The 24,271-nt window shown below is 43.3% G+C and overlaps 1 protein-coding gene across 2 annotated transcripts in view; it reads right to left on the reverse strand.

Annotated features, from left to right (window-relative positions):
* The window catches only part of ssbp4 (single stranded DNA binding protein 4), an 83,087-nt gene that overhangs the window by 7,960 nt on the left and 50,856 nt on the right, over window positions 1-24,271 (reverse strand). For both annotated transcript variants that reach the window (XM_071487566.1, XM_071487565.1), the window contains exons 5-12: window positions 15,896-15,985; window positions 5,804-5,887; window positions 3,417-3,543; window positions 3,211-3,278; window positions 1,872-1,936; window positions 1,170-1,215; window positions 1,031-1,066; window positions 839-893 (exon numbers count right to left, since the gene is read on the reverse strand). In XM_071487566.1, coding sequence (XP_071343667.1) covers window positions 839-893; window positions 1,031-1,066; window positions 1,170-1,215; window positions 1,872-1,936; window positions 3,211-3,278; window positions 3,417-3,543; window positions 5,804-5,887; window positions 15,896-15,985 — 571 coding nt within the window. The remainder of the gene's footprint in view (window positions 1-838; window positions 894-1,030; window positions 1,067-1,169; window positions 1,216-1,871; window positions 1,937-3,210; window positions 3,279-3,416; window positions 3,544-5,803; window positions 5,888-15,895; window positions 15,986-24,271) is intronic.

Raw genomic sequence — 24,271 nt, forward strand, 5'->3', positions numbered from 1 at the left:
CAGGGGAGGAGATGGATACAGCGTGTGCAAAGTGGTGGAGAGATCTTGCCTGAATCTAGCTTGTTATGTCGTGACTGGAGGAGGGGGGCAATACTGAGTGGGAGTTTTGTGTGTATGTGAGCGTGCATGTGTGTGTGTGCGTGTGTGTGTGTGTGTGTGTGTGTGTGTGTGTGTGTGTGTGTGTGTGTGTGTCTGTGCACACAGTCTTGGCGACTGCAGTGGAAATATGTTTTTCCTCCTGGTGTACGTGAGCAGGAGCGTTTTGTACAAAAGGTTGCCCCGGCAACGAATCACAATAGAGGTACGTATATAAATAATAAATAGTGGACACAAAAAGAAGCTCTCCACAGGCCAACAGAAACAGAACATCTACAGGATATCTGCCCACAGTGTTTTGTTTGCAGCTAATCCTCCACAGAGATACTAGACTGATGGGTCAAAGCTGAGATGGATCACTCAGTTGATTGCAGACTGACATGCCTCTGCTTCCCTTTTATACAACTGTCTTGACTGTGAGAAAACACAGCTAACACTAAAATATTTTTCTGAATGCACCTAAAGTGGAGAACAGTGACAAAATGTGATACCCAACCAAAAATTTTCATGTATGTCACACATTCAGTGTAATATTTTACAATTTTTAAAAAATGTTTTACATTACAAAAACATTCCTTCAGGCTCAATTCCTTAAGTATTTAGAGTCCTATCTCTGCCTGACTACCAAAGAGAAACGTGTATCTGACAAAGAACAGGTTTGATGTTTCTTAGAAGGAGCCCTCCTTCAGTGAACACTGGTTAAAAGTAGAAATCAGAAGGGAAACTGAAGTGTATAACTCACCTCCGGGGCTAGGCATGATGGGAGTTCCTGGTGGGCCGCCTCCCCCTGGAGGGCCCTGAGGGGTGAAGAAGCAAGAGAAGAAGAGAAATGAGTGCTGAGTGCATCTAGACAGCAGCGTGCCTGTTAGATGTCACTGCATGACAGGTAATTTATGGCCTGTGGTTGAACACGGGTCCATGACAGGACACTTACCACATAGTTGCCTGGAGATGAAGATGAATAAGCTATCTGTGGAGAGAATAGAGCCCGAGATGAAACAAAACACGAGACACAGTTATTGTATACACACTCAGTCATGTGGGTGATAAAGATGTGAGAGAGTGTGACTCACTGAGTTGGTGTTGGGGTTTGGCCATGGACCTCTTCCACCAGGACCCCTGGAAAAGCAAACAGAGAGAGCAATAAGGAACTGGACATTTAATGTAAGGACCTCTGGCACACAACAGAGGTGAATTCACATGACAAAAAGCACATTTTAAGTGTTATTGTGGCAATTTTAACTCTACACACAGACAAATATTCCAAATTATTCTGTCTAATAATTTAAGGAAGAGTTTTGGAAGTAGACCATGATGAGTATAAAACATATTTTTGCATGGTGATGGATTCTAATTTATTTTACATTATAAAGCCAGTCAGATTATTGGTATTGTATTTAAAGAAAGGTAGAAATTTCACTCCCTACTGGTGATAATAAATGTATTCTAACCAACTTCATTGCCATTAGCTTATTGGTTGATCTGTCCCCTGTAAGTCTCCATTAGATTTTACCCAAGTTCCTGCTTCAAGTTTGACAAACCATTCTCCCTGTACTTGTGTGTAAATCCATTTTTAATGTGACGAGGGATTTTGTCCCCAGATCTCAGCAACTGACTTGGTGAAGAAAGTGCTATCATCCCCCAGAAGGAGATACAGTCAAAACTACAAAAATAAGATCCAGGTTTAAAAAAAAATCTGCCTATTCCCCTAAATTAGGCTTTTCTCTGGAATGAGAATTCGCAAATACTCAAGAACTTTTTTACAGTTTACTCACATGTTCATTCCCGGCATCCCCGGCCCCATGGAGTTTGGTGGAGGCCTCATCCCTCCGCCATAGTTCTGCACAAAGAGAGGAACACACAGTCAGCACAGCGTCTCACACCTGCTCCGTCTAAAGGTTTGAATCTTAATGAAGGTCAGTGACGATCATGTCTCCCACTAACTAGTGTTTAATTATGTGCATGTATGGGCTGTGTGTGGGCTGGCTGGAGTGGGCTGTGTGTGAAAGTGGACAGCTGCGTGTGAGTGTGTTTGTGTATGTATGTATATATGAGTTGTGTGTCTCTGTATATGCGTCTCTATGAGTCCATGCTCCCCTCTGTGCATTTGCGTGTATGTTTTCATGGCAACCCAGCAGGCGGGTTTGGATGGCACTACATGTGTGTACTTGGGCAAGTGCGTGTGTGTTTGTGTGTGCACGATTGAGACAGAGACAGAGAGAGAGAGAGAGAGAGAGAGAGAGAGAGAGAGAGAGAGAGAGAGAGAGAGAGAGAGAGAGAGAGAGTAGAGGGGCAGGCCAGAGAGCAGCTCCACTCAGAGGAAGAGTTTTGTTCAGCAGACGATTACACTTGTCGAGCAGATGCCACACCAGCTGCTGGTACGCTAACTGCCAAAGTCACCATGCCAGGGTGGCACAGAGAGGGGCCGAGGGGCACAGTGTGTGTGTGTGTGTGTCTGTGTGTGTGTGTGTGTGAGGTGATGTTAGAGTAGGAGGTGGTTGGGTGCAGAATGAAGCAGCTGTCTGGCAATGGTAATTCAAAAGGACACTGTTGTTTAAGCATCTTATGTATTACACTGAATCCCATCGACAAAAATTAAGATGATAAAAGGAAACCAACAGTGCCAAAATTGGCACCGTTTTTGGTCAAAATGTGTTGGCGGCAGCTTGCTCAGAGCAGTCCGAGTATTCTGCCTCTGTCTGTCTCCCTAGGTGGGAGTTGGCGAGTAGGATTTAACATGTAGAACTGGCGTTGGCAGTGGGTGAGCGCTGGTCAGAGCCAAGCTAATCATCAAAGCGCTTCTGACATTTAAAGGCAAAGTTACGAGCTGGCAGAACCAAAACCTCTCTTCAGCAGAGTAGAAGGATCATCTGTAGGAAGTTTATAGGCTACTGGTTTGACATTATAGCTGTTTTTACGGTAGCTCTAAATGAAGGGTAACCAAACATTGGGTTTGCTCATAAACTGACGGTCCAAGCACCAAATCTGGCTGTGTGGCAGCTGCAGAGTGGGAGTGTAGTGGGCTGGTAACACTAAAGGACACATCCACTGTCATGACTTGCTTTATGACACACAGCCCTTTGAGTTATATTCTATATGACTGAGTCACTTTACCTGTGGGCCCATGCCTCCCATGCCTCTGGGGGGATTCATTCTCATTGGACCTCCCATGTTTGGATGTCCTGTGGTGAGACATAGACAGTGCGATGTGTTAGCGTGGCAGCACTGTTTAGATCAATAATAATTCTATACCTCATTCAGAGGCCAATAGACCCTGAAATCGTAGCATCTCTACAACAACACCACATGTCCGTCAATACCTTGAGGTCTGGTGGGGTCCAGGCTGTTTGGCAGGAGAGGCTGTGACCCAGGGATGCTCCCAGGAGGCTGATTTGGCATACGGAGGGCGGGCCTTGGGCCACCTGGGTACCGTGGAGACATGAATGGCTGCAGGAGGGACAGGGAAAGGATGACAATTATTTATAATTATTTCGGCATGGAATACTTGTTATGATTCTTGACAGACAGGCCATAAAATATCACGAGTATGTTTGCTCATGACCTTGTTTGAATCAAATGCACTTCCAAATCTCTTTGATGAGTACATGAAAACACAGCACAGAAGTGCAGAGTTCATTCAGTTAGGATGAAATCTAATGTCTATTTTTCCTAATTTATTACTTTATTAGCAGCTGAAGTCAATGAATTCAATGACAGAAAAGATAATGATTGGATTTCCTCTAAAAATATTGATTATGAGGACTACATTAAGATACTGTAATCCACAACATTTGATGATCTCAAGTGAAAAAAATTAAATAAAATTAGGGTCATAATCATTAAGTCATACTGACAATATCTATTTATAGAAAGGTGTGTAAAGTGAATACAGCAGGAGTCATTAAACAGACTTCTAAGGAAATTACATAGACTGACACAAAACAATGCATGAATCATAAAATACTCAAACCACCACAGAGTACGTGTCTCAGCATGCCAGTGTTATTATAAGCTCAGTGAAAATCACATTCGATGTCAAATTCAAGCTCAATAACATCACATCACATCTGGGTCTGCTCTTTGCTTCGTGTTTTAATGTGGACAAATGTTCACTGTGTTGATTCTTTCATGGATCTCTCATCATTTAATATGCTGCTTGTGTTTGGGTTTGGTACCAGTATTAGATACTATGGTATTAGTTGCCTGAATAAGGTCTTACAATATCTACACAAATCTGTACCTGTATTAGTCACAAAGCTTCTCACAGATGACAAACAGACATGGGCCAAATATTTGAAATCAAGAAGAAAGACTTCTTGATGAGTAACACTTCTAGACAGTGAACTTGTCAGATGCTACAAAAGCCTTAATAAACCTGGCTCTCTGGAACTCTCCTGTCCACTTTTTACATGTGATCATTGGTACTCAGCAGGGGGAGCCATTGTGTTGAAGTATAATGTACTTTTGTAGTTTTGTTACATTTCCCCAAGAAGGTGGGTGCTGTCATTAAGTTTTGGAAAGTAAGACCTCAGGTGGTAAAACCCATTAGGATAAAGGTAAAGGAGGGCAGATAAGAGAGAAGGAGAGAGAGAATACATGCAGGATGGAAACTTGGATTGGAAGAGTGATATGGGAGAGAGGGAGGTGGAGCAGAAAAAGAAGAGAAACATGACATAGCCGGATGGGAGAGAAGGAGTGGTACGAGCAGAAACAATGTTCTACATCGTGGCGGTTTGTCTGTTTTGTGACGTTTTCCTGCCGTGTGTGTATCACCACACAGCAGTGCAACAAAAATACGTCCCGGACCGTGTGATCCATAACAGAAACTGAAGACACCATCCCGACAGATGTTTCAGCCAAGAGGGGACAAGAACAGGCCGGCCGAGACACACACGCAGAGCCAGTGCACAACTAGTGAATAATGTAAAGCACCCCAGACAGATGGTTTTCAGAATTACCTATGAGAGTACACTGCTGCAACTCCAAATACCCACATCCAGTGAGCCATATTTCAGTGTCAGAGAAGAATTAATTCCAAACTCAATCCAACTATTTTAGTATCAAGGGGAAACATGCTGATTTGAATGCTGATTGGGTAAGAGTTGTGTGTTTTTGTCACGGAGCATGAACAGCAGAATAATTTTCATATCATCATCTTCACTCAGAGATAAGCACAACACAAATACAACAGGAGACTGGTTTTCAATGGTAATTATATACTGTATGTTTTGTGTGTGTGTGTAATTGGAGGATGAGTTATATAATCCTAGTTACCCCTTGAGGGGAGGACTGACTTACTACTATTTCTTTTGTACCATCTTCTCTCCTCCTCTCCTCTCCTCTTCTCTCCTCTCCTCTCCCCATGTTATGGTGGGTTTGTGCACGAAGGGCTGCACCATGTCAGGTTGTGCTGCAATATTAATGGTCTATTGATGGACTATGGGATGGTGAGTGCTGGGCTGAGGGAGAGGGGAGGCCCTCCAGATGCACCTCCGCTCCTTACAGCTGGGCCAACACAGCTAAATTATTCATCCAACCTACCATCATGGATGTTGCCCGTCCTGTCCGTTAGCACAACGAGGGACCTGTGTGCTGTTTGTACACTGGTGTTGTGTGAGCGAGTGAGTGAGTGAGTGAGTGAGTGAGTGAGTGAGTGAGACTACAATGCAGGAGATGAAGTAAGACAAAGACTGAGTAAATGTCTTACCTGTCCATGAGGTCCCATCATGGGATTACTGGGGTTGTGTGGGGGAGGCTGCGTGTGAGGGGAAGGCTGAGATCCTGGTGGACCCTGGTGAAGAAAAGAAGTGTGTTGTTAAAATGTTATTCAGACAAACTTACAATAAATACCTTGTCAAAGTAAGCCTTAGAGCTATTAATAGTATAGAGTATGTGAAATGAGATTTAGAGGGACTGTTCAGGCAAAAAACATATTTTATGATCCTCATCATGACAGTGAAAAAATATTGTTGTTTGTGATGCTCACAGCATTTAAAATCAAAAAAAGTAGCAATGTCCCCTTTCTAGAAACAGTTTTCCTGTCACCAGTTTTCAAAGCGACAAATTCTTCTGTAAAAAGTACTATAAGAAGTAAAGGTAAGACAAAACATATTTCGTTTGCCCGTCAGTACAATTACGTTCCAACAGCTCTCATCAAACCAACAACAGAAAACAATAAAACACACCAACAGCACTCAGGCTCAAGTACTGCATGATACCTGACGAGCATGACACTAAGGAGAGACAAAATAAATAAGTTGCTGCCAGGAAAGATGCAAGATTTAGCTCAGGAGCTGCTGTGCTAAAGCAAAGCTCAAAGGCCAGTAAACACTGTGCATGCATGTGTCAACTCCAATGAGATGTTAATGCTGCTTTGTCTGCTGAGTTTAAGGAGGGATTTGCATGCTAACATGTGACAAAAGAACCTGTTAAGCTATGATACAATAGCAAAACCTTCTGTGAGTTTGTTTCTGCTCCCTAGTGGTCAGCGTCACTTCATGCAGCTTTAAGTGGCATTTCTTCAGACAATAAATGCAGCATGTCCAGGCTAAGTGTGTAAAATTACAACACAATTATGCATATGTATTCTGTTACATCAACGAGGAATGCATGTAACGAGATTAGTCACTGGCATTTGCAGAAGCCCACATTGATTTTCATGTGCAGGAATTGTTAATTTCCCGGATGAGGTCAGATCAATTCAGGGGGTGGACTTTAATCAACACTCAGTTACAGTCATGTTGTTTTAATTCAGGTCCTTTTCCAAACACTGACTTATTTTTCCAAATTTTGCTTTGATAATGCCAGATCCAGTTTTCCAGAGGTGCTGTCGTCCAATGCTCATTTAACAGCCAACGCAAGCTTGAACCTGGTGCTCACTTTTCCCTCCACGGAGAAGGGCCAAATATTTGAAGCTCTGGATTGAAGACTCAGTCACTGGTATGTGAACTGCAGTTTCAGTTTGCATCATGGGAGTGAACGAAGCCTTTCCTGAGTCAATCTCTCAGTCAAACACTGTGTTAAGCACATTAAAGTGAATACAGTATCAGACGACTATGTGAACTCTGACCTCTCTGTCGCTTCCTACAGTAACCTCTTATGACTCCAGCAGAGATCTGTTGCTACTGAACATCAATACGGAGAAAGAGGACCACCCACTGCCAGACCAGGCTTATCTACTAGTCTGCCAGAGCCTCCGTCAAGCACTCCGCTATCAGGTGACATTACAGGTGTGTGTGTGTGTGAGAGAGTGTGTGTATGTGTGTGTGTCCGCATGTGTGTGTGCAGCAGAGCGGTGATGAGTGCGAATATGAGCTCTCCCTCTTTTTTCACAGGTGAAAGCAGGATCTTCTTCTCTCAGGTGCTGAATGTGTGTGTGCATGTACAGTATGTGTATTGAAGGGGTGTGCTACTTCAACAGGTGTGTATCTAACATCACAATGAAAAGATGAGGGATTAGGGGGATTACCCATATGCAATAGAACCTGGTACACACACACCTGCTCTGGCAGACATGTTTACACACTTTTCTATGCCCTTGAATGTAAATATGCAGGAGTTACAACATCAACTAATAATTTATATATATGTAAACTGATTTAATGTGTGAATATATTGACTTGATTAATCCAGTCATTATTTTCCAAGTAATTATTCTCTGTATAAAATGTAAAAAAAAAAATGCAACATACCCATTTAACTTTTATACAGCTGTTGTTTAATATAATTTATAATGATATACATAAAAAAACCTACAAAACCCCCCCCAAAAAACTAAAAACAGGAAATATTTTGCATTTCTGCTTGATAAATTACTTTACCATAGAACTTCTATGTGACTACAGCATTTTTTACATTATTCCAATGGCATAAGTTTGGTTTGTGGAAAACTGGGACATTCCTGGTGAAAGCCTGGTAAAAACCATAATAATAATTATTAAATATAATTTGTTTACTTAATTTTCTGTTGATTAACTTATCAACTTACTGACTAATTGACTAATCAATTCAGCACACACACATCACACACACACACACTAACTATCGAGACTTGCGCACCTCTTCACTTGTGTGCATGGTTTTTCATAGAGGAGGCAGCTGCACAGATACATGCGTCTCTCTTGCCTCACATGAACACTCTCACGTGCACATGCTCTCTTTAAAGCCCTCCTTCCCCCACTCCGTCTCTCCCTCGGATTCCCACCCTGCCCACTGTACCGCCTTCCCTGTGTGAATACTCTGTTGGCATGGCTGGGGTGGTGGAGTGCCGACGGAGCTGAGCACCAGGAACCTGTGGGCGCTGCTACAGTGGGAAAATAAACATGCCTGACTGACAGCTTGAGACAAGTGTGTTCCCACAGGCGCAGATACTGTGCTGCTGCGCTGCCAGGTACGCTGTACAAGAGCACAGATTTTGGCAGGAGACATGACCTTGTACATACATGTTAAACCAATACTGCTCATAAGCAGAAGCACTTATTTATGAACCTGTAACACTTTTCAGGTGTTTATCATAAGTGTTGAGCACAGTAGCAGCAGCAGGGTTTTCCAGACAGGTGCTTCATGTCCTTTTTAAGCATGGCAGCTTACTTTTCTTGCCACATTGATTCTAATCATCTCACTATCAGAGGACTGGCTCATTTGAGAAGCAGACAGGTCTTCAATACGGCAACTTATTAGCCACACAACATGCAGCTGGTCAATAATCTATTCAACAGTCTGGATGTTTATTTGTTGCACATACAGTGTTCTCTGAGTATGTTGGCAAGGTTCAGGTTTGACGTTTGTACCGGTGCCACTGTGGTTGTTCTGCCACTCTGTGTGTGTATGTTTTGGGTGGTTAACACCAGCTGTACTGGCTCGCTCTGTCTCTCAGCAGGTTCACACTGGGGCTAATGCAGCGCTAGCTCTGTCTGACCTCAGAGGTTATTGTTGTTGCAGAGGCAGTCTGTGTGTGTGTGTGTGTGTGTGTGTATGTGTGTGTGTGTGTGTGTGTGTGTGCGTCTAACAAGACATCCCTGCGGGGTCTGGCTGCACTGACCCAGCTGCAGCAGTCTGCTTCTCCTCTGCACACAAACACACACCAAACCCAGTTTTAGTCACTTAAGAGGACATTGCTTTGACTTACATTCATTTTCTGGAGCCTTACCCTAACTGTGACCATAACCACTGCATGTGTGACCTCAGCCTCAACTCTTACCTCAACCTAACCATAACCAAAACCCAAGTCTTAACCCTAAAACTTATTTGTTCATCATGTGGGGACCAACTCCCAAATGGGAGTTGATTCCCCATAAAGTAGCTACAGTGTGAACATATTTTTTCCTCACAATGTAGGTAGCACACCATCTCACACACACACTCTTGTTCTTCTCTATAATGTGCCATAATGGAGCATAGCTCCTCAGGCTGGGCCTCCCTGGGCCTTCCTGCTATTACATCTGAATGGGCCAGCATATGGCCTTTATGGCCATACTGTTCTCTCTGCAGGTCCCTGCAGAGAGATGGAGAGACAGAACATTTCAGCTGTCACAGAGGTATACACAGGGTAAGTTTGAAAAGTAGCTTGGATGGAGTGTGTGTGATTGTGTGGTGTTGTTTGTGTATTTGTGTAGGGGAGGGGGAGGAGGAGGGGGACACGGGGAGCGTTAAATGAAGCAATTAATAAAATCATTTTCTACCCGGCTAAGGAGATAACAGCTTGGCACAGTACCACAAACCCATCAACACAACCCCCTCGCCTCCCCACCACTCATTTCAGCTTAAGAAAGACCCACACCGCTGCCCCTGATGGACCACTAACAGACAGAGAGAGAGAGAGAGAGAGAGAGAGAGAGAGAGATGGAAGAGTACCAGTCATCTGAGTTTTCTTCTCTTGTTTACTGCTGCTAACACTAGAGGGCAGTATGTAACTGCTGTCAAACTAATGCACACACAAACACACACACACGCACACGCACACACACACACACACACACACACACACACACACACACACACACAAACAGGGAGCGAGAACACAAAGCAGCCTGCATCACTGAACACAACAAACAAAGCCAGGAGGGACAGCACCACACACACACACACACACACACACACACACACACACACACACACACACACACACACAAACACACACACACACACACTGCTGCACACTCATTGTCATTCCTTGCTAACATTCCAGGGAGAGCGGCAGTGGCAGCAGTGGGTCTCCTGCTAGCTCATGGTATATAGCACGGCCACACGTCAGCTCAAAGATGGGAACACGCTATCAGGGGATGTTTTCTCCCTGAGGACGGCCGTGAAACGCTGACAGCCATTTAAACATGTTAGGAAGGTGCCAAATGATTTATATACATCTGTTATCCCCTCCTCCTTAGCTAAGGGGAGCGTCCATGTGAAGTTTCAACAACACGCTGGGAAATGTGTATGTGTATGTGTGTGTGTGTGTGTGTTTAGTGCGAGTTCCCACGTCTGCCTGTAAACAGACAAAAACGTGCCGTATAGGAAACGTGATGCTGATAGGGGTGAAGCATGCACAGCAGGAGACAAAGGCTACATTCAAATCAGTGTTGAACTGTAGGGACTGTTATCAACATGTTTGAACTTAGTCTAACTGCAGCTACAAACAGGCAATGGACAGAGTAAGCGTTTGCGGAGGACTGCCTCTCATTTTCAAGTTGTCATTCAAGGAGAATTGAAGGAGTGTCATTTTTGCCGCTGTCCTCTCAAGGATAAGCAGTGACGATACAAGTCAGAGACTGTTTCTCCTTTCAAAGGCAGAAGTGAAAAGTTTTGCCTGCACAATCATCTTGGTTCTTAAGCATCTATCTTTTTGTATCCCCTATTCACAGCTCTACTTCTGATATGGTAAAAAAAAGAGATTAAAATGTTTTATAGAGCTTTTTATACTAAAATTGTTGGCTGCTTTTGTCCATAGGTCAAAGAATGTCAGTTATGTCTCACTTCTTTGGATTTCAAGTGCTTGGGAAATATGTGTTTTTGCAGTTTTTTTGTCCAAAAGCCACCTAACAACCTTGTATTTGTATGATTGCTCTGTCCCTCCCTCACCCAGGAACCACTGGAGGACCAACACTGACCCCGACCAAACACTGTGATATGACATTTGACCCTTACAGATAATAAATAATACCTGAGCCACCATTGTTCTACCACCTCCGCCCGTCTTCCATTCACTTTCTAAAGCACTTCACCTTATTAATCTGTCTCTTTGTAAAACAACTGACCAGGACGAACCCTGAGATCAGCCTTAACTTTGATAAGTAAATTACTCAGAGCAGATGTCTCCCTAATTCACCGTGTGCTTGCCATGTGTCAGCTTTCAGTTCTTAAATTTGTCTTTGATACCTGGGTTGCTTGTTCTTAAATGTGTAATCAAACCTAATCCTCTTGTTGTGCTTTTTGGTGTTGTCCCTGAAGAGCCGCAATTACCTGCAGTAAAACACACTGCCCTTGACTTTGAATCTTTTTTTTTTTTTGCCAAGAGGAACGATTCCAGTTTAGTAGAAAGAAGCTGCCCCACCCTAACTGGTTTATAGACTTAATGGAGCACATTAAGTTTTTTGAGTACCTGGCGCACCACGTGTAGATCAGAGAATAAGGTCAACAAAGAGGGATTTTTGGGGCGTTATTTGACAGATGGACCATATAAATCTCTAAAGAGCACATTTTATCTAATTTGCTTTTCCCTGGACTGAAGCCTAATGCTCTTATTTATGCTGCTTTCTTCCAGATTTTGTCTCCTTTTCTCATTATTTAGTCCAATTGTCTACATGTCTGCTGCATGCACATTGTGCAGAAACTCTTCTGTAAATCGTAACATTTTCCTGGTACATTTCAGTTGCTGTCTAAGTAGCAGATGGGAGATGAATCCATCAACTGTCCACTATTGTCATCCACTGTCATTTTTCTGATCTCACATCTCCGAACGCCAATAAAAAACATTTTTGATAGACTTTTCTGACACTCAGTGTCCCCTCTCCTCTGATGCTTTCTCCTCATCCTCCTCCTCACTGTCATTAACTCCCTCTCTCCTTGCAGCCTCTCCTCCTCCTCTTTCTTCTCCTCCCGCCCCGTCCTCTCCCCCCTTTGCTTGTCCTCCCCAGAGGGCCATGATGCAGCAGCAATGGACTTTCTCTGTGAAGAGGAGGATTATATGCCATATGTACACACCGCAGCCACTTTTTTCTTTTCTTTTCCGTTTTCTGCCTCCCTACTGAAATCACGTCTCTCTCTTTATCTACCTTTTTTTTCACTGCAGGAGCCTGATGTCAGACTCGTCCTGTGAGCTACAGATTAGGGGAGCATGGGAGCAGATGCCCTACTCCTCCTACCTCCACCTCCATTTTCCTCCACTGTCCCTCCTTTGCCCCTCATCCCTCTCCCAGGACTGTAGCCAGTAACAGTGTTGGGGTCACCTATGTTAATTACAGCGCTAGTGCAACTGGGAAAAATTTCTGCAACACACACACACAGATATTCACAGAATGCACGTGAATAGCTCACACACAACAGAGTCAGTGAGTAAGCATGTGTCACTGAAGCAGTGTATGTGAGAGTGAGCAAAATAATAGTTTCAAAGACAAGGGAAATGGAGAGAGTGAGGAAATGTCATGGAGAAGGATGCCAGGCGTACGAAGGAGAAAGGAGAGAGGAAAAGGTGGCGAAGGAAAGCCAGCCGGGAGTTTAGATGGGAAATGACTAAAGCGTGCAGAAAATTCTCTTTTACGAGAAGCAATTCATTCACAATTTTACACCATGAACATGATTCCATTAATAAACATTTCAGAATTTGAGTCTAATACACTCTAAGCTACAAACATGGAAATTTCATACTGTCAATCGACTGACCTTTCTTCCATTGCAACTGAGAGCAGTGAGATGAAAATATAAGTAAAATGGGAGGGAATGATAAAAAAAAAAAACGTCTTCTTCCCCTTCACCTGAAAGAACAAATCAACTACAGAAAATGCAGTAGTCTGCACTTTCAGTGTGGACTGCAGCCATTAGTTCACCAGGGAGAGAATGTCAGCCACCTTGGACAGCTGTGTGTAGCTGAAGTTGCCACGCATTAAAATATGTTGCTGTCCTGGCAGCACTGTGCGCTTGATTAGGGAAATCTGATGTAAAGTTTGGAGCATTTTCACACTTTCTTTTATTGTCTTGTTTTCTTCACCTTTGCTGGCTTTGATGTTCACTTCAGCTGAGCTCAGCAGAGAGAAGAGAGGAGATGAGAAGAGAGTGGATATTGCATGATATTGAAAAGAAACCATCCACCCCCTCTGTCTTCTCTCCGTGTCTCCCCTCTGCCCATCCTGCCCGTCTGTCTGTCTATCTGTCTGTCTGCCATGCACACAGCGGCTATTTATGGAAAGCAATGTCACTCAGGCAACACCATCAGATAGCTTTCCCCCTGCCCTGCACATTGCTCATACATCATTAACATTCTCCACGACCCCAGCATGCACGCACACACGCGCACACACGCGCACACACACGCACACACACGCACGCACACAAGCTGCACTGCACACAACATGCTGCCAATCAACCAGTACAAGACAATGCAGCCAAATGATTGGACAGTTTCACACTTCATGTACTTAGACATCAAGCAAACCAAACACCCAGGGAGAACAAATATGTGAAACATAGATGTTATTCAGCCTGCACTTTCTGAATAACAAAACATACTTTAACTACAAACTTTGACTAAATATGTACATTATACAGTTAGTAGAGCTGCAACTAATGATTGATTTTATGATTAAGTAATCTGTCAATTATTTTTTCAAATAATAATTAAGTGAAAGTAGTGAAAAGTCCATCACAGTTTCTCAGAGCCTGAGGTGACATCTTCAAATCACTTGTCTTGTCTTACCAGTGGCTAAAACCCACACATGGTACTCACTTAGCAGAGAAAAGCAGGAAATCCTCATGTTTCCGAAGGTGATACTGACAAAATATTTGGTACTTTTGCTTGATAAATGAAATGAAGTATTTACTAATTATCCAAATTTCTGGCTATTCATTTTCTGTTGATACATTAATTAAGTGATTAATCATTTCAGCACTATTACATTTTTAATTCAGAGTCATGAACAACAATGTCTGTCATCACACCTGAAGGAATAGTTCTCAACAGGGCTGCACAATTAATCGGAATATAATCAAAATGGGAATATGGCCAAGTGCAATATCCAAAACACAAAAGCTGCAATTTTTTTGATAAAGGTAAAATGTATCACAACATTATGGTGCATTGTTAGCACCATAAGCGTTGTGGTGCTACAGAGATGCTGTGGCCGATTAATCATACTCTCCAGAAATAAGGGAACATGCTTGTTTGGTAAAAGCCCCAAAAAAAATCACATCAAAACATCAACATTTTAAAATTTCTTTCACTGAAAATGATCATTCCTATTGAAATCCTTACTCATATCGTAATTGTAATATCTGCCAAAATAATCGCAATATGATTTTTTTATTGCATATTCTTCTGCCCTAGTTCTCAACATTTGGGGAAATAAAATTTGCTTTCTTGCATTTTGTGTGTTAAAAGGGAACACTGTAAATATTGTAAATGTAATCGATAGTATATAATAGTATAAAGTATAGTATATAAAGCTACAAGCAGCTGGTTAGCTCAGCCATGTGTAAATACTGTTTTTCTACAGATTAAACAAGTGAGTTAGGTTAGCTATTGAGCTTTAAAAATGCTACAAGGGGACCTTTGGACAGAGCCAGGCTACCTGTTCCTAGTCTTTGTGCTAAGCTATGTTAACTGGCCGATGGCGGTAGCTTCATATTTACCACACAGATGTGAGAGTGATGATGATGATGTTCATCTTCTCGGCCAAAGGGACAGTCTCTACACTCAAAAGACTTTTGCCTGTTCTGTCTATTAAAGCAGACACAGACAGCTTCAGAAGCTAGGACCAGAAATTGACGAAAATATTATATTTGCAAATGCCTTCCAAGTGCAGCTACTTCTTCACTTAAACAACTGTCTGGACAGAAATAAATAAATAAGAAATAAATGGACAGAAAGAAATTTAGTTATGACTTCAATATGTAAGTAAAGCACTACGATAGTTTATTATTCTTCAGTTTCTTTTCACCTTCAGCAATTCTGTGAATATCTTTGGGTGGCTGCAGATATTCTAAAACCTCAATTTTCAAAGTGTTACTAGTTAAATGTGTGTTGAAGTGTCAAATAAGGCTTGTGTGTGTGTTTGCATACGAGGGAGAAAGGAGAGAGTGATGAAAACATAGAGAGAGAGAGGAGAGTGTGTGTGTGACCTCGTCAGCCTCCGAGACAGCCTTCAGAGAACAGTGATGACAGGAGGAATTAGTGAAGCAACACAAACCAGAAAAAATAGCCTCCTCTCCTCTCCTTTCCTCTCCTCTCCTGTCCTCTTCTGTCCTCTCCCCTCCTCTCCCTCAAAAAACCATCACTAATACAAATTTTCATATTTTTGCAAGAACATGGTGTCAGATCACTCAGAAAAAGTCTGCAAGTGCATCCCAAACATCAGGCAGAGCACGAGGAGTTAACAACTCCAGCATGGACATATGGGATGGAGGCAGAGAGACAGAGAAGGGAACACATCTGGACAGGGATTAGGACAGCTAAAGAGGCTAAAAAAGGAGGAGGAGACAGAAGGATAGGCTTAGCGATGGATATGGGAGGGGTGAAGGGGCCGTCCGGGTTGTGTGATGAGTGAAGGTGGGGGTGGGTGAGGGATGAAGTCAGCGAGAAAGTTCTTTTTCTTACTTGAAAGAAGCCCGGGGGCATGGGTCCTCCAGGCATGCCATCATTGGGTGGCATGTTGCCCATCACTGGACTGGGGGCAGCGGCCGCACTCTGGAAAAAGAAACAAGAAAAAAAGTATATTTTTAGTAACTGGTGGAGCTGAACACAGTTGCGGGACAAACAGCAATCAACAAGGTGTTAAAATAACTCTGTTTTTGCAGAAAATAATAGAAAAAGTGTTTAGAAATGATTTGCCAGAAAACTTCCTAGTCTGATTACACTCGCTGAATCTCTGGACACAAATGGAGCAATTACTGTTGCAACTGATGAAGATATGATTATTTGGTCAGAGAGATAAATGATCTGATGAAAGAGACAAAACTATCTTGTGAAGATGCAGATTTAAGGGCAAGGTTCGGGCTTCTGCTCCCACAACTCGTTTGTGTGATGCAACAGACAGCCTGATCGATTGTACCTTTTCAGGAGAAGCTGAACTTGAAAATGGGGCGAGAAGCTGTCAGTTGCAGACGTTTATGAACAGTAAGGGTCATACAAATGCATAACTCGTGTTTCTAACTGAAAACAGTTAGGGAGGCACTTTAGTCTGTTCCTGCCTATATTTCCCAAACTGGTCTGTTGACCAAAATGCTGTGTGACTATGTGCAACAACCCTAAATGAACAATATTAGTCCTTAACGTCAACACATTTTCAGTGCTAACATCAAAACAGTACAATTTTCAGTACCTTCTTCTGAAGAATGTAGACATGCTTTTCTACAAAACACATTGATACAATTAAGTCTATGAATTTTATATGAAATGTCAAACGTCTGATTTCCTTTTCACATCAGAACAGAACATTTCTGGTCAGTATTCAAAGCCAACTTTCAGCACTTGACAGTTTTTATGCTCAGTGCTACAGACACACTTCATTGTGTACAAGTAGCAGCTTGTTATTGAACCCACCTCCATAATTTATAGGATTTTGTTAAATTCAAAGCACTGTTTTGGTCCCACTTCACACTGATGCAAAATTTTGATTTATACAACAGCCTTTATTCCTGCATGCAACCCCTGTTTGAATATGGCCTCCAAATATATTTCTGACAGTATTTCCTTCATCTCTTCTCTCAATTATAATGATTTTCAACATCAGGGGAGAAGACAGATGTGACACTCGCTGCTCTGTCTTTCTTCTCAGGCGGTGAGGCTGACATTCGGTGTTTGGTCATGACTGCTTTGTCAGAGCTCGATATTCACACATGGCCAGAGCGGTGAGAGAAGGAAACGAGAAAGTTACAATGAGGACACATTTTGTGGAGCAAAAGTACATGCTACAGGATGTTCCCAACACTGGGGAAGAGGGATTATAAAGCTACAAACAGCCCCCCTCTGTGCTGATGCACTGTCCTCAGACTAAAAATAACAACCCTGGTTGTATGTTCAGACACTTAAAGCAACCTGTCTTCATGTTTGTACAGTTGTGTGAATAATGACTGTCTAAGATAATTCAAATAGTGAAGGTAGAAGGAGCTTAGTGTTGTTCCACTTGTCAAAAGGTCGGGGCATAAAAAACGGCCCCACGCTCTGTGGTTTGGTTTCTTTTAACTATGACCCCAGTCTTTCTTTCACCTTATCTGAGTAGTTCTAGTTGCTGAACCATAACCATAACTTAACCATATGAACCATTATGTATGTATGTAATTATGTTGATTACTTTAAAGGACTTGTTGCACAATCGCAGAGGGACCAAGGAAGCATTAATCGTTTTAATATCCCAGTTTCACCTTCATGAAATCTGTTCTCTACTGAACAATCATAGACACACACACACACACACACACGGCTCTCCCCTGCCCCTCCCCCACTGTAACTAGAGCTTCACTCACTTCCAGAGCAAACAATTCCTCCATCCCTCGGCTGACCGGCATGGCCCAGACACTAACTAACAGGCCCCGGGGCCAGGAGGCAGGACACACACACACACACACACACACACTGCACGGGTAAGAGGGTGTGAATCGGTGGGACTCTCTGAACAAAACATAAGAGACTCAGAGCGTGGACATGGACATCCACTGGGGTCAGACACAAGCAGAAGGACGAGACGGAGACACGAAGAGACAAAGAGAGAGAGAGAGAGGGAGACATTCAAACAGATGGAGCTGGCAAACAGGAGAGAGAGAGAGAGTGAGAGAGAGAGAGAGAGAGAGAGAGAGAGATCTTTTAAAGGGTGAAGAGGTCAGACAATGAAGAACAGTCTGCTAAGGAGTGTGTGTGTGTGTGTGTGTGTGTGTGTGTGTGTGTGTGTGTGTGTGTGTGTGTGTGTGTGTGAGTGTGAACTATGTCAGTTACTCCTAGCCTCTGAAAGAAACAAATAGTAAAGAAGCATACAGCTAACCTGCTGGCAATGCCCCAGCACCACAAAGTTATGAATGAGAATACGTTTAATTCATCAAACACAGTAATGTTTAGTTTCCTTTTCTTTGTTAAAAATCTTCTAGAGGGTCCTTGTGGCCTGGTGGTCTGTAAATTGTGGAAAATGGTGGCAATGTCCCACATTTGGTCCTGGCCAGGAACCTTTGTTACAAGTCATCTCTGCCTTTCTGTCTTATCTCATCAATCAAATTCAGGCTCAAAAGCCAATAAATTATCTAAAAGAAAAGAGGCTTCATATGTCCACTAAGTGAGACCCAAACCAGCAGCTGAGTCAGAGCCTGCCCAAATCATATTCAGTCTGATGGAGTTGAATCCTATTGTATAGCTGCTGGTCTCAGGTGTGTGCGTGTGTCAATATCTGTAACACCTGTTTGGATCTGAGCAGACCTGTTGTTAGGTGTGGTTATGATCATAATCATGGTGAGATAAAAATGTGTATTTTGAGTGCAGATGGCCAGTGTGAACCATGAAGTGCAGGGAAAAATCTTAATGTATCACTGCTCTTTTCAACGACAGCTGATTATTAGTGAGTGTTCTCTGTCTGTTTGGTCTACTGGGCTCTGTTTGGATGGGTCTGTCTGTCTGTCCTTGGATCCTTCCTCTTTTTTTCCTTTAGGCATGTCTACGTTTGTTCTCCACAGGTGTGTCCAGGGTCTTCAAAGACCTCTATAGCAGACTAGATACTAGAATAGTGTAGTACTAGAATGAATGAAAACTTTACACGATCTCCATCAAAAACACAGTAGGATTTAAGACACTTCAACCGGACCCTATTAGGAGTGTAATTGTGAGCTGTTGTTGGACAATGGGGCAGCACAAACAATAGGCTAAACGCTTTATATTTACACACATGCATGCGCGCAAATACAAACATACGCACACAGTTAACCAGCTGTGGTGTATCAGAGAGCATTAAGGGATCAGCAGGGAAAAAGAGAGAGAGAGAGAAAGAGAAAAGGAAGATGGAAATGAAAATGAGAAAAGGAAGAGAGAAGGCCAGGGATGGCAGGATTAACAGCAGGGCATCTCAGGGAGAGGAGGAAGAGTGAATGGAAGTGGTGCTGGCATGTAAGTATGTGTGGCGAGTGTGTGTGTGTGTGTGTGTGTGTGTGTGTGTGTGTGCGTGTGGCTGCCTGCCTCAGCCAGCCAACGAGGCTCCACAGTACTCAGGTGAAGCAGCAGCAAAAGGCCCCTTTTCCTAGTTGCCATGACAACCCCGACCTCAGCTCCTGCTCTCCAGTGCCCATTAAAACCCTCAGGCCGTCAATCATCAGCATGGCCAGGGAGCAGAGAGAGAGAGAGAGAGGGAGAGAGGGAGAGAGAGGGAGAGAGGGAGGGAGAGATGGAGAGAGGGAGGGAGAGAGAGAGAGAAAATGAAAAAAGAAAGAGAGAGAAGACGAGGGAAAAAGAAACAGAAATGGAGTTTAAAGCAGCCTGTGGCTTTTGATAGCTGCCCTGTTTGCCACTGCTATCTCCTTCTTTTTCTCTCCCTCCACACAAACAAACCTGATACACAATACCTGCACAGTGTTAACTCCTCACACACTCCTCCATCACACTCCTCTGTCTCACGCTTTCTCCACCTCCACGAAAGCATACACCAAAAACCTATCTTCACTCAAGCTCACGTTTAACAAATGATCCTGCTTGTTCACAACACGAATAATGGAAACACCAAGCACATGTATGGTTAGGGCAAAGACTAATTACTTAAGTGACACACACCTGAATTTGCCTGATCTCTCATTACCTGATACTGAATCAGTTAATGCTCAAAATGTTGTGAGCTAAGGCTGGCTAATCTTACAAGCCGACAGTCTGTATATCCAAACTGCAGAGACATTAACAATGCATTTACTGTATGAGAATAGTAAAAATCCCCCTGTAGTTATTATGAAGCATTTTTTTTTTTGATAATTTACTCTAACAGAAGGGGTCCGCTCTCCTTTGGCCCCTGGTTGTGATCCTCTTTAGCTCCATGGCGGAGGCTGGCTTGCTGGCTGGCTGGCTGGATGGCCCACAGACAGTGAGTGAGAGGCTCTATCTGTGTGGTGATCAGACCTCGTCTTCCAGGGGGTAATGGATCTGCTGTTATCTGGGTCCAGACAAGCAGGCCAACACACTGCTACCTGCTGGCCACAACAACACTGATACCGACCTGTTAGTGCTGGTGTGAGTGTGTCTGTAAGTATATGAGCATGTGTGTGTGTGTGTGTGTGTGTGTGTGTGTGTGTGCAAGGGCTCAGTCTGACCAGCCTATCCTCTTCAGCCCCCCCACCTGACAAAAGGAAAAAAAAAAAAGTAACAGAGACACACACACACACACACACATACTCATGTTAGCTAACCTCAACCTAAATCTAAACCCAGTTGTTTTTTAGAGTTATTTTTGGGACATTTCTGTCTTAAATTTGATCGGGACAGTGAGAAAGAGAGACAAGAATGTTGAAGGAGAGAGAGGGGATGACAGAGAGGGGATGACCAGGCCGCTGCGGTAAGGACTGAGCCTAAATGGTGAACCACCAGGGTGTCCATAAACTCTAATCTGAACCATAAAATGAAGTCTAAACCCTCAAACAGCCTGTTGAAATAGTAAGGAACAGCCAAAATGTCCTCAAAACCATAGAAAGACATCTACATACACGTGTACACACACACACCCACACACACACACACACACACACACACACACACAGAGAGGCCTGTCCAACTCTTTCATGAGCTTACATTATTTACACAAGGGCTCTCTGCGTCTCTCTTATTCTTGTGTTTATATCTGCTTCATTCTCCGTTTCTCTGTCTGCTCCACAGCTACACAACAAAGCCCAAATTGTGAATAGTGCTGAAAAACAGACAGGTTGAAGCTGTTAATGTAAAGAAGTTGCCCTTGATGCACAACGGATGCAGAGAAAGAGTGAGGCTTAATCAGAAAAAAGGCAGATACTTGTGTTAAAAGTTGTGTCTCTGCAGACATAAGCTGGGATATGTATGGACAGAAGTTTTCATGCGTGAATGGAGACTCCATTGTGTGCCAATGTATGTTGTTTCTGTGGCTTGCAGAGTGCTTTGCAGACAATCTGTTGGTTTCGTCAGGGCTGCAATGCCTTACACATCTCTGCAATCTCCATAACCAAACCAGGAATTCCTCTCCACAGCCCTCCTGACTGTCAACGCCATCAGCCTCTTCTCGCAACTCCCCCATTTGTCCTTCTGTCACACCCCTCCTCCTCCTCTCCCCTCAGCTTCAAGTGTTCCAATAACTGTCAGTGAAGTCAACTCTATAAAGATTAGAGGAGAGGCAGGAGTGTGTAAGCAGGGCTGCTGGCCCACAGACGGGTCTAATCGATGGAAGACGGAGAGCTGCAGGGCTGTTCTACCAGGAACCTGACTCTGAACCTACGACATAAAAATGTCCTCGATGGCAGAAGCCGCTCCCCATGCAGGTATGTATATACACACACACACACACACACAACAGGTATGCAAAAGAAATATGCACACACACATGGTGAGTATGCATGGGAATGCACTGTACATACTACACACACACACACACACACACACACACACACACACACACACAACCACACGTACACACACACACACACAACCACACGTACACACACACACACACACACACACACACTTCTCTGGCAGCTGTTATGTCAATCAGGTGAATTAATTACCAGTAAACAAATCTGCTTGGGATCCCCCTACAGAACACACACAAGCCGAAACAGACACACACACACACACACACACATATCCCTCCTCCCCTCCGAATCATCTCCGCCTAGCATTAGGGCCCCTGGAGCCTGGAGCTGCCTCCCAGCTACCCAGGCACCGCTCCGAGCTGGAAACCCAGAGGGAAGCTGCTGTGGCTGGGGGATGTCACCTGGCTCTCCCCCTGCTGCCCTAGAGCACCCGGCTTAACTCCCGCTGCTGCCTCTCAGGCTAACCAATCAACCTATGACAATTCACACATACTACCTGAAGAAAACACACTCCTGAACACACATGGGTAAACACACATGCAGACACATGCACATAGGCCTATGCACACACAGGAGCAGACACCTGGAAAAAAAGAAACTGCTCTGAAATGAAAGAAACAAATGCAGAAACACAGACAATTCTACTTGTCAATTCCTGCCTCCTGTAAACACGATATTGATGTGGTGGCTCTCTGTGGGCTGGATGGCAGCTGACAGAATGAAGAGAGGGATCCACAACACATGACAGACAAAACAACCCGAAATAAATAAAGAAAAACATCAAACAAAAAGAATAAGTTTTATGATGATCAAAAGACAGATTTCACTTGTAATCTGCACATAAGGACAACTGCAAATTGATCTTTGAAGGATAATTATGGTTTATTATCACTTGTATCCAAAGCAGATTTGATTACTGGTAATTAAGTTTTGGTCATCAGGTAAGTGCTGTGATCTGAATGTAGAAAGACAATCACACAGGATTTTAAAAAACCTCCAGGTTAACAGTAGCTGTCAGTTAGAGACATCCAGCACAGCTTACAAACCATCTTCCTGGTTCAACTTTGACCTCTGTACTTGCTGTAGTTGTAGTTTTTGTGTGCAGTAAGTGATTACGCCTTGGACTCTGAGAAACTGTGATAGACTTTTCACCATTTTCTGACACTTTGTAGACTACATGCTTAGTCAGGAAACCAATGATTAGATTCTGATTATTGATAATATGATTAATGATAATTATTGATTATAAAAATTCATCTTCAGCTGCAGCTTCAGTGCAATGACAAGACTGCTTTATGGCTTAACTATAAAGTCGAACAAAAGTGACACAAACATGCATAAACTGTGTCAAAATATGTACCGACGTAAAGTAATTTAATACCTGGTTTCCTTACATACACACAAAGACACACACACACATTAACACGCTGACATAAACACACACACCCAGAAGCCTTTATTGGCGGTGTCGGTAGTTAATGACCAAAGGTTGGCGATGGCCTGCTGCTCGCTCTGGTGACCCTTTCTAACACAGGTCCCCCCTGCTGGCGCTGCTCTTTAATTACACACACACACACAAACACAAGTGCACATACACACACTGATATCTAGCCCCCGCCCCCTCTGCCCATGGCCTTTCACTCCCTCATTAGGCAGTTGGTGGAAAGCCACAAGAGAACCAGAGGACAGGGTGTCGCGATGACGCTCGTCCACACACATACTACACGCATGCATAGACACACACACACACACCACACACACACACACACACACACACACACACACACACACACACACACACACACACACACTTTGAATGAAAGAGGAATACCTGAACATGCACTCAAAGCTATATGCCTAATTGAAGATTATTAATGCTGCTAATTAGATAATAATAGAATGCTTGGAGCTTGGAGACAAACCCTGATTTGAAGAATACAGTAGAAGAATGAAAAGGTGTGTAAGTGTTTGAGAGAGAGTCAGGGAAAATGATTTTATCTATCTCCCTCTTGTCCTCTGAAATAACTGGCTGGTGTCATGCTACCACGGCTCTTATTCACTGATTCTATAAGTGGAGTCTGTATCCAGTCACTGCGCTGCTCTGCGGGTCAGAGAGGGCCGCAGATCAGGACGGAGCGGGTAGATCATCCCCTGAAAGGCCACTTCACAGGTGAGGGCCACACAAACATGGAAAGGCACCCTTAAACACTTTTGACAAGCTACAAAAGAAGATGTGTGTTGTATTTCTAGGTGTATTCCATGGCTTTTAGGCCAAATGTAAAGAGATATTCCAAAGGGTGAAATGTGCAGTAAGTGGCCGATTAAAATCAATAGAATAGCACAGAATAGAATAGAATCAAAGAGCGACTTTATCTTGAATCAGCTTTCCTTTTACACCAACATTCAGTAATCATACAGGCAGAAATCCCTTTTAAGAGAAGCACAGATAACTTCTGCTCAGCCT

Source organism: Trachinotus anak, unplaced genomic scaffold (assembly GCF_046630095.1).
Source record: "Trachinotus anak isolate AG129_WGS33_773 ecotype Australia unplaced genomic scaffold, CSIRO_AGI_Tana_v1 ptg000010l, whole genome shotgun sequence".
Taxonomy (NCBI): domain Eukaryota; kingdom Metazoa; phylum Chordata; class Actinopteri; order Carangiformes; family Carangidae; genus Trachinotus; species Trachinotus anak.